Source organism: Bison bison, unplaced genomic scaffold (genome assembly GCF_000754665.1).
Source record: "Bison bison bison isolate TAMUID 2011002044 unplaced genomic scaffold, Bison_UMD1.0 scf7180017864135, whole genome shotgun sequence".
Classification (NCBI taxonomy): Eukaryota; Metazoa; Chordata; class Mammalia; order Artiodactyla; family Bovidae; genus Bison; species Bison bison.
The window spans coordinates 4996968-5008754 of record NW_011494707.1 but is presented as its reverse complement, the minus strand read 5'-3'; the positions used below and the strand labels follow the sequence as shown (position 1 = coordinate 5008754).

The window sequence follows — 11787 nt, the reverse complement described above, 5'->3', positions numbered from 1 at the left end:
CCTTGTGACCCCATGAATCACAGCACACCAGGCCTCCCTGTCCATCACCAACTCCCGGAGTTCACCCAGACTCACGTCCATCGAGTCAGTGATGCCATCCAGCCATCTCATCCTCTGTCGTTCCCTTCTCCTCCTGCCCCCCAATCCCTCCCAGCATCAGAGTCTTTTCCAATGAATCAACTCTTCACATGAGGTGGCCAAAGTACTGGAGTTTCAGCTTCAGCATCATTCCTTCCAAAGAAATAGCCATTCTAGAAGCTGTGAAATGGTACTTCATTGTGTTTTGATACGTGTTTCCAAAATGACTGATGGTGTTGGGCATCTTTTCATGTGTTTATTAACCATTTGTATGGTTATTTGCTGAAATATATTAAAATATTTTGTCCGTTTTTTCACTGGTTGGTTTTATTGTTATCAGATTGTAAGAGTTCTTTGTATGTTCTGGGTACAAGTCTGTTATTTGAAATATGATTTGCAAATTTTTCTCCCAGACTGTGGCATATCTTTTCATTTTCATAATTGTGTGTTTTTGAAGAACGAAAGTTGTTATTTTCAGTGGAATACAATTTAATCAATGTTCTCTTTTATGGATTGTGCTTTTGGTAATGTATCTAAGAACTCTGCTTAACCAAAGGTCACAAGATTTTTTCCAGGAGTTTGTTCTAAAGGTTTTAGAGTTTTAGGTCTTAAATTTAAGTCAGTGATCCATTTTAACTTTTGTGAATGATGTAAAGTAAGGATCTAAATTCATCTTGTTTTCATGTTCAATTGTTCTTTATAAAGGACTTTACCAATACTCCAGCTACTTTTACCGCTGCTTATTTACCCTTAAAATCCTCATCTTTATACCTACATATAGGTTGTTAAACACCAGGTCCTCAATTTCCCCCATACTATTCTAAATCTTCAATATTCTGCTTAAAATTCTTTGTGCTACTTATCTCTCAGCAGCTATGTGTCTTGCCTTATATATTTCATGAAGAGAATTGAAAGTTATCAATACAGGCATATTTCCTGTGACTCAAATGATACTTACGTTTCAAAGCCCCCCCGCCACCAAGTTTCTGGTAGTGCCCCTGGCAAAAGTAGGTTGGTTTTAAATTGTAGGATAAATTTAAATTATAAAAACTCTGTCTCTGCGTTATGATTTCCCTTATCTTACTTTGGGATAGTCACTGGCATTTGGAGGATCTGAAAGGGAAAGTCAAATTGGGAATATACATTGTAACTGCCATTTAGAAAGACATTTTAGACTGCTTTAATTACACAAGCAAGACATTGAAGATTAAAAATCAGGGTGTATATGAAATTTTTTAAATTAATGAAATAAAAGCAATGAAGATGAACAATTTAAACAATAGAAATTATTCTGTCATGAAGAAACAAATTTTAACTTCTTTTTAGATTATGTCATAAGAGATACATTTTCAGTAAAATTTCTTGGATTATTTTGTAATCCATTCAATGAAGAGGAGTTCAAAATTTGAATACATTGGGGAGAAAGATTTAAGTTTCTTGCTGATTTGACAAAAGCTGCTAACATTGCTGAATATAGCATAGAATCATGGTATACTATTTCAGGACATCTGAGATAAACTGGTTTATGAGTTTCATCATTTCAAATATAATTTAAGATGTCATTTTCTGATAAAACTTGAAATTCCAAAAATTTATCATATATGAAAGGTTTTCGTAAGGATTTTTCCAAATTTTACAATGCTTAATATTTAAATGATATTTCCAATAATGGACTATAAAGCTAAAAGAATCTTTCTAAATTACCACTGAAAATAAAACTAATGGCCATGCTAGATGAAAAGCTGTATAATTTTTATATTCTCTCTGCATAAAGTATTATTATACAGTGGTTCTCATATGAAAAGGTGCTTGTAAAGCATGTAGCCAAAAATTGTAGGCGATAAGTATTATAGAGCTGTTACTTAAAAGTTATATCCTGTTTCGGTATTTTGTGATATTGATGGGATTTATTAACTTTTACAATTGTTTTTGTAATGATTTTTCTCAATCTACAAATAAGTACACACTTTTAAACCTGATTTTTGTAGTCATCTTTTAGACCAAAGCCATCCTTCTATCCACACTGATCATGTAAGATCTAGGCTCTACAAAATGTGATGGAAATGCTCTTATTTAAGAAGGTTGAATTTTCTGTTTCCTGCCCTTTTCCCTGCAGAAGCACATGCATCCACATCCAGTCTTTCTTCTATTAAATATCTCTCTAGGCCTTGACCCCCAGGTACATTGCTTGCTCCCAGCACCTTACATTGGGCCCATTAGTCCCTTAATCTTTACTTAGTTCGTAGTTCTTGTCTCTTTTTCTTACCACTTACTGGCTTTATGTTCAAAACCCCATTCTCACTATTGGGCCCCTTGATTTAGTGATCTATATGGACCCTTTCTTTGATTTTTTTTTTTTTAAATGAGGTTTGAGTGATTTACAGTGTTGTGTTAATTTCTGTTATAAAGGAAAGTGACTCAATTACCTATATATATATGTATACATTCTTTTTTTGTATTCTTTTCCATTATGGTTTATCTCAGGATATTGAATATAGTTCCCTGTGCTATTTTTATCTGTTTTAAAGTAATAGCTTGCATCTGCTAACCCAACCTCCCAATCCATCCCTCCCTCACCCCACCCTTTCCTTTGATTTCTTTTTTTTTTTGAAATCAACATCTCTCTTAGCTCTGAGGTCTGCATGCTGATTGAGGATCCCCTGTGGCTTTTGGTCACTCACATGGACCTTAGTAATTGACCACACAAAATGACACCACCCTTCTTCCTAACAAAGGCTAATCTTTCAGCCTTTGTTTTACATCTGTCCTTTCTAGCTCTTTGCACAAGAGGTGATCACATCTCTTGCATGTGTTTTAGTCTCTGTGACTGCACTCCTACTCAGCTATGTACACACTCCGATGTCTCCCATCCTAACAAACTATTCTACTGTGGATTTTCTTCTTTCTCTCCTGTTGCCTCAGTCAAGGTTCTTGATTGCTGGTACCGCATAACTATTTCCTCATTTCTGCTTTACTGCTCAGTCTTTTCCTACCTGATATCGCTGAAATCACCAAAGGCCTCCTCAATACCAGACATAATGGACTTTTTAGCCTTTATCTGAGGACTTAAATACTGACCACTACTCTTTCTTTAAATTCTCTTACCCCTGGCCTTTCAGACATTATCCTTTTGGTTTGTTTTTTTTGTTTGTTTTTTGACACACTGATTGCTCCTATCTCATCTCCTTTGAGAGATTGTACTCTGTTTTATTCCCATAAATACTGGTGTTGCCCAGTATTTTGTCCTCAGTACTTCTTTACTTCTTACTTCTTTATCCCTCAACTGAGTGATTTTTTTTCAATCATTCATTCATTCATCAGTATGTGTTGAGTATATACTATGTGGTAGGTACTGTGCTAAGTGCTAGGGAGACTGATGAACAAGACAGACACACTCTCTGCGTAATAGGTCTTAGTCTACTTAGAGAGATAAATATTAACAAAATAATTAACTGCCATGGCTTCAGTCCTCTTCTTTTTCTGATAACACTCAGATCTGTCTGCATCTTGCTTGATTTGTTAGGTAAACGTTAGCCAGGACATCTGAAGTAATAAAAATCATTGGGATGGCAAAACATATGTGGTTACTTTGAGTTGTGGCATTTGATGAAGCAGAAGCACTGGATCAGTCACTTAAAAGGTTTCACTTATTATTACCCCATGTTTTACACTGCCTGTAGGGCCATAGCACAGGAGAATGTTGTCTACAAATTTGAGATTCTCTTTTAGGCTCAGTGACTGAGTCACTTTTGACTTAATTTTCTTCAAATGTTTGCTGTTAATTATAAGAGGATAGTTAGCTATCTTTATTTATAGTTGAAAATAATAACACAGTGGAAATGAACTGGGATGATCATATTACCTGTCTTTCTGGAATATCCCATTTATATGTTATCTCAGCATAATGTAGATAGCACCTCCTTTCACTTTCAAAATTGTCTCCATTTGAACTGTAGATTATATGGTTACTGTAAAACCATTTTTCAAAGAAATTTTTTTAAAAAATATTTGTTATTATGCCTGCTATTTTTTTAAATCCTAATTTTTTCTTTACTACTTTACAGTCAGAGATTGATGGAATACAAATATTTCTGGACTAAGACTCTTGCATTACTTGCTTTTACTAAAAGGGAGCTAAACAGCATTAAAAATGAAATATATGATCATTTTAAAAACTGGACTTCACTGAAGAGAGAAGTTTTTCTACAAATTAAATCAATAAGTGAAACAGCCTTGACAGGTTTGTTAAATATATTTAAAATATAACCATCCTTCTTTTGTAAATTGCACATCATAAGTAATGGAATAATGATATTTCATTTTATGTGATGGGAATTATGATTAATTTTAAACCTATTATTTCTTTAGATGACCATTAAAATCTATTCCAGTCCCAAAATTCAATAATTATAGGCCTGATCTAAGATAAGCTCTGATATGTCAGTCTTGAACAGTGACTAGAAGTCTGGTTATCCCTGTTAAGTGTACAAATTTGTATTTTAAAACTTTTTCTTCTGTTAATGACTGATCAGATTAGATCTAATTAGATCAGATTTCCCACAGATAACAACTATAAATTCTGGACAAAATTGCTACTTGAGAACACTGGAGAGTGACCAAGTCTAAACACATGGAAGAAACATTAAAAAAAATTGAAAGAAGGTCTGTTACTGTGGAGAAGGCAATGGCACCCTACTCCAGTTCTCTTGCCTGGAAAATCCCATGGAGGGAGGAGCCTGGTGGGCTGCAGTCCACGGGGTCGCTAGGAGTCCGACACGACTGAGCGACTTCACTTTCACTTTTCACTTTCAATTGAAATTGAAAGAAGAAAAATTGAAAGAAGGTCTGTTACTGTGGAGAAGGAAATGGCAACCCACTCCAGTGTTCTTGCCAGAATCCCAGGGATGGGGGAGCCTGGTGGGCTTCCGTCTGTGGAGTCGCACAGAGTCGGACATAACTGAAGTGATGCAGCAGCAGCAGCAGCAGCAGCAGCAGCTAATTACTGTTTGAAAAAAGCCAATCTAAAAAGGCCATACACTGGATGATTCCAACTATATGATGTTCTGGAAAAGGTAAGACTGTGGAGATAGTAAAGAAATCAGTGGTTGCCAGGATAAGAGGGAAGGATAATAGGTAGAGCATGGAGGGTTTTAGAGCAGTGAAACTATTTTGTGTGCTACTATAATGGTGAATATGTGTCTTTATACATTTTGTCAAAACCCATAGAACTACATCACTGAGAGTGTAATGTAAATTATAGATTTATGATAATGATGTGCCAGTGCAGGTTCATTAATTGTAAAAAAATGTACCACTCTGGGGCAGGATGTTGATGGTGGAGAAGCCATGCATATGTCGGGGGCAGAGAGTACATGGGAATTCTCTGTACTTTCTGCTTAATTTTGCTATCAATTTAAAACTGATCTAAAAGAAGAGAATAGCACTGGTTGAATTCCCTGTTTGTTGTTGTTGTTTGTTTTGGTGTTTATTAAATGACTTAGATTGAGGGCAGTGTACAATCTAATCCATGCAGGGAAGCTAAAACTTTGATAAAATCTGTTGTATTTTTGGTTTGAAAACTTGTAGACAGCTATCAAGGCAGCCCTAGCTTTGAGAAGTGCGAGGATACCCTCAAAAAGAGATAGAAAGAGAGCTCAACTTTCGCTTATAAATTCTTCCCAGATCTCTGGCTTATCCCTGAAATAGACTTTAAACAGCTCATCTAAGGTTAAACTGACATTACTGCTACTTACCCTAAGGGGAAACAGTCTTAAGTATTTGAGTTCAGCCAAGTTAACTACTTGTTAAGGCAAGACTACTAGAGTGGGTTGTCATGCTTTCCTCCAGGGGATCTTCCCGACCCAGGGATAGAAACCATGTCTCTTGCATTGCAGGCAGATTCTTTACCTACTGAGCCATTGGGGAAGCCCACTAAAACAAAGCAATACCAAAAAAAAAAAAAAAAATCAATACTCTAGAGGAGCATAATAGAATCCAGCATCTCCATAACATAACATCCACAGCATTTAGGATAAGAAATGAGAAGATGCCTTATACTCAAGAGTAGACAGTCAATACAGACCAGCCTTGAACTGGACTAGATGACATAATTAACTGACTAGGATTTCAAATCAGCCATTAACTATATTCAGTGACATAGAGGAAAATAAGCTAATAATGAATGAAAAGATAGAAAATCTCAGCAAAAAACTACTAAACATTGGAAAGTCAAGAATTTAAAAATATAATATCTAAATGGGAGAATGGCATTGAAACATGTAAAATATCATGCATGAAATGAGAGGCCAGTCCAGGTTCGATGCACGATACTGGATGCTTGGGGCTAGTCCACTGGGACGACCCAGAAGTCTGGGAAGTTTACCCCAGAGGGATGGTATGGGGAGGGAGGAGGGAGGAGGGTTCAGGATGGGGAACACATGTATACCTGTGGCGGATTCATTTTGATATTTGGCAAAACTAATACAATTATGTAAAGTTTAAAAATAAAATAAAATTTAAAAAAAAATCTACTGGATAGACTTTTATATCATATTGTGATTACCAAAGAAAGAATCAGTGAATTTTAAGATAGATCAATTGAAATTATTCAATTTGAAGAAGAGAGATATACATTGAAAAAAATGAACAGGAAAGGATTAAAATATACTATAAGTAATAAATATCAGTAAATATGAAATTCCTTTTTCCTTTAAATTGAAAAATGTCTACGCTCATTTAAAGTAAGAATTATAACACTATACTCTGGGGCTCATAAAGTATTTTCATTTAAGTTTTAACATGACAACTGGAGCATAAAGAACAGAAGGATGGGGTAATAGATCCATATAGTTGCACGCTTTTGTATTTTATGTGACATGGTGCAGTATTCAATATATGTAGACTAAGAAGTTAAGGGTGTATAATCTCTACATCAACCACTAAAACACCAAAAGCTATTAAAAAGCTAATAATAATGGATAATTAACATCACCCAACTTAAGATTTATTATAAAATCACAGTAAACAAGTCACTGTAATACTGGCATATGAATCAACAATAGATCAGTGAAACAAAATAGCCTTGTAAATGACACCTGTTGATATGACCATTTCACTTTTGACAAGGCACCAAAACAATTCAATGGGAAAAGAAAGTCTTTCAAAAAATTGTGCTGGAACAACTAAATACTGATGTGGGAAAATATACTTTGACTCCTACATCACATTGTACATAAAAATTAATTCAGGATATATCAGAGTTAAATATAAAAGCTAAAACAAGGAACACCAAAATATCTTCATGAGTTGATAGTAAATAAAGTTTTCTCAGAGGACAGAAGTAAGAACTACCAAAAAAAATTGATTAATTAGACTTCATCAAAATTAAAAACTTCCACTCATCAATAGATACATTAGGAAAATGAATAGGTAAATCTCAGATAGAAAATATTCAAAAAATCTGTGACAAAGGACTGCTGTCCAGATTACATAAAGAACACCTACAAGTCAATAGTAAAAGGACAAACAATCCAATCAAAAATGCCTAAAAGATTTGAGTAGAACACTTTACAAGAAAAGATATACCAATGACCAATAAGGACGTGAAATGGTACTTAGCATTGTGAGTCATTAGGGAAATGCAAATTGAAACCAGTGAGATACCTGTACATACCCACTAGGTTAAAGTGAAAAAGACTTGACAGCAGCAAATTTTGGTGAACAGGGCAATGGAAACTTTCATACCAAAAAAAAAAAAACTTTCATACAAATTGATCAAAGTATAAAATGCTATAGTCACTTTGAAAAAAGATCTGATAATTTTTTAATAAAACTAAAGATACGTCTGTCTGATAACACTGAAATTCTTCTCTTTGGAATTTATCATGTCCCGCAAATGAAAGCATATGTTCATAAAAATATTCAGTAACTTTATTCAAGCTTTATTCAAAATAGCCTTATGGTAAAAGCCTAGAAGTACATCACTAGAATGGATTATGTAAAAATAAACAACAACTGAACAAACAGTGGAATATAAAATGGACTATAGTAATGCAGTAACCTGGATAAGCATCAGAAATATTATGCTGCCTGAAAGTAAACTTATACAAATAATTGCATATTGTAAGATTCCATTTATATGATGTTCTAGAATAGGCAAAACTGATCTACAGTTGGGAAAAAAGACAGAAGCAACACTAGTTATCTCAGAGGGGAAGATTGACTCAAAGGGACATGAAGGCACTTTTTGTGGTGACAGTAATGCTTTCTATTTCGACAGAGGTTTGGGTTACACTATGGATGCATTCTTCAAAACTAATCTAATGATACATTTGAGGTTTGTGCGTTTCTTTATAGGTAAAATTCCATTAAAAAATTAGAAATCTATATTTAATGCTAGTTAATAATGTGTTTAGGGAATCAAATATATTGACTTATCTTGAAATGCATAAAAATGTAAGTTGAATAGATGAGTAGCTATGTGATAAAGCAAATATAGTAAAATGTTAATTGAAGAATCTAGGTGTTGTGTATATTTGGTTCAATACTTCCAACTTTTCTGTGTATTTTAATTTTTTTTTCATTAAATGTTAGAGAAAAGAAAGCATCCTAACTGTATAACAACTTCAGCTAATTTTATTATATGATGTGTGCCTTTAGAGGTGAATTGTGTATGATAATAAAGTACTCCTAAATTTTTTACTTAATTTTGAGGATTAAATTTAGACAAATACAGATAACTATTATAACAACCATGTTTTCAGCTGCAAAACTAACAATTTTTAACATTTTACTTTAAAAAATATATAATTGTTTATACTTTAATATGTATGAAAAAATAAAAGTGAAAGTCACTCAGTTGTGTCCGACTCTTTGCGGCACCATGGAATATACAGTCCATGGATTCTCCAGGCCAGAATACTGGAGTGAGTAGTCTTTCCCTTCTCCAGGGGATCTTCCCAACCCAGGGATCCTGCATTGCAGGTGTATTGTTTACCAGCTGAGCCACAAGGGAAGCCCAAGAATACTGGAGTGGGTAGCCTATCCCTTCTCCAGGAGATCTTCCCGACCCAAGAATCAAACTGGGGTCTCCTGCAATGTAGGCAGATTCTTTACCAACTGAACTATCAGGGAATCCCAAATATTTAAAGGTAAATGGAGAATCCCATGGACAGAGAAGCCTACTGGGCTACAGTCCATGGGGTTGCAAAGAGTCAGACATAACTGAAGCAACTTAGCACGCACTCAGAAATCCTACTGGCAGGGCTCTTGAGTCAGAGAGCCAAAGTTCACATACTGACTCTACCACTTACAAAATCTCTGGACCTCATTGTCATCATCTGTAAAATGCACATGCACACACACACCACAATATGCCTATGACAGTAAAAATCAAGATATGTCAGCTTCTATTATTTTATTCTTTTTATTCTAAAGTCTATGTTCCTTCTGTTGTATTAGATTTTCACTTATCCTACAGAAATGTTCATTTGGTTGTCTTGTAGATTTTCTCCTAAATAATGGAACAAAATTAATGCTCTTCACCTATAGTTTAAATATATGTATATATATGTGGTGTACTGGTTTAGTCGTGCAGTCATGTCCAATTCTTTGTGACCTCATGGGCTGTAGCCCACCAGGCTCCTCTGTCTATGGAGATTCTCCAGGCAAGAATACTGGAATGGGTTGCCATGCCCTCCTCTAGGGGATCTTCCCAACCCAGGTCTCCCGCATTGCAAGTGGATGCTTTACCATCTGAGCCACCAGGGAAGCCTCTCTCTCTCTCTCTCTCTCTCTTTCTCTCTCTCTCTCTCTATATATATATATATATATATCTCCAAAGAAAATGAAAACACTAACTCCGAAATATATCTGTACTCCCTTGTTCATAGTGGCATTATTTACAATACATGCAAACATGTCCAAGACATGGAAATAACCTACGTTTCTGTTAATAGGTGAATGGATAAAGAAATTGTGAGATATATATAACACAATATTATATATCATATAATATTATATATTATGATATTATAAATTATATAAATACATATGAAGAAGAAGTGAAGTCACTCAGTCGTGTCTGACTCTTTGAGACCCCATGGACTGTAGCCCGCCAGGCTCCCCTGTCCATGGAATTCTCCAGGCAAGAATACTGGAGTGGGTTACCATTTCCTTCTCCAGGGGATCTTCCTGACCCAGGGATCGAACCCGGGTCTCCTGCATTGGAGGCAGACGCTTTAACCTCTGAGCCACCAGGGAAGCCCATATATATTTATATAATTGGATATTATTCAGCCATAAAAACTGAAATCCTGCCATTTGGAACAACATGAATTGACCTTAAAGAGGTTATGATAAGTGAAATAAGCCAGAGAAAGATAAAAACTGTATGATCTTCTTATATGTAGAACCTAAAAAAACAAAAAATAAACAAGAAAAGCTACTAACCAGATGCATAGGAAAGAGATTAGATTTGTGGTTATCAGATGTGGGATCGAGGGGAGGGAGAAGGGGAGTTGAAGTAAGACTGTTAAAGTTTAACACTGCTCTATGATATGTAGGAAATTTGTTAAGAGAGTAAATCTTGAGAGTTCTTATCACAAGGAGAAAATTGTTATTCTTTTTATTGTATCTATATGAAACTATAGATATTATTAAACCTATTGTAATCATTTCACAATAAGTATAGATTAGACCATCATAGTGTATACCTGAGACTTATACAGTGATGTATGTCAGTTATTTCATAATTAAAATTTGAAACTAAATATATATGTGTATGTATTTATTTAGATCCATACAAATATGTTTAACAAGGTATTTTTTTTGAGATATAGTTGATGTACAATATTATATATAGTTTCAGGTATATAACATAGTGATTCACAATATTTAAAGTTTATATTCCATTTACAGTTATTATAAAAAGTTCACTATATTCCCTGTGTTTTGCAGCATATCCCTGTAATTTATTTGTTTTGTACAGCCCAAGTGGTTCTTGATAAGAGTGATAAGGTTTTTGACAAGGATGCACAGCAGAGGAAAGATAGTCTAGCCTTTTCAACAAAGGCTGGATGGTTCTGGGTATCAAAGACTTTGATCTGAACCTCATACCTTATATAAAAATTAACTCAAAATGAAACATAATTTTAACTGTAAAAGATAAAGTTATTAAACTTTTAGGGAAAAAGGAGAATATTTGTAACCTCGCATTCTTAGACTGAAAAGCATATACATAAAAGGAAAAACTGATAGAGTGGACCCCAGCAAAATTAAGAACTTTTCCTCTGTGAAAGACCCTGTTAAAAGGATGGAAAGGCAAGTTACAGACTGGAGAAAATACATATCTGGCAAAGGGCTTTTATCTAGAATTTATTTTTTTTTTAAACTTTCAAAGCTCTACATCAGAAAAATAGTTCAGTTAGAAAATGGGCAAAATACATGAGCAGAAATTTCATTGAAGAAGATATGCAGGTGGCAAATAAGCACAGAAAAAATGTTTAGCATCATTAGTCATTCAGTTCAGTTCAGTCGCTCAGTCGTGTCCAACTCTTTGCGACCCTCAATAACCTCATATATGCAGATGACGTCACCCTTATGGCAGAAAGTGAAGAGGAACTAAAAAGCCTCTTGATGAAAGTGAAAAAGTTGGTTTAAAGCTCAACATTCAGAAAACGAAGATCATGGCATCTGGTCCCATCACTTCAT

General features: G+C 34.7%; 1 protein-coding gene across 2 annotated transcripts in view; it reads left to right on the top strand.

Moving 5' to 3' along the window:
• Positions 1-11787, top strand: part of LEKR1 (leucine, glutamate and lysine rich 1) — a 209445-nt gene that overhangs the window by 70115 nt on the left and 127543 nt on the right. The window contains exon 4 of one of the 2 annotated variants that reach the window (XM_010839868.1): positions 4143-4318. In XM_010839868.1, the coding sequence (XP_010838170.1) occupies positions 4143-4318 (176 nt within the window). Of the gene's footprint in view, positions 1-4142; positions 4319-5006; positions 5151-11787 lie in introns of those variants that run through there. The other variant, XM_010839869.1, reaches the window with a different exon arrangement.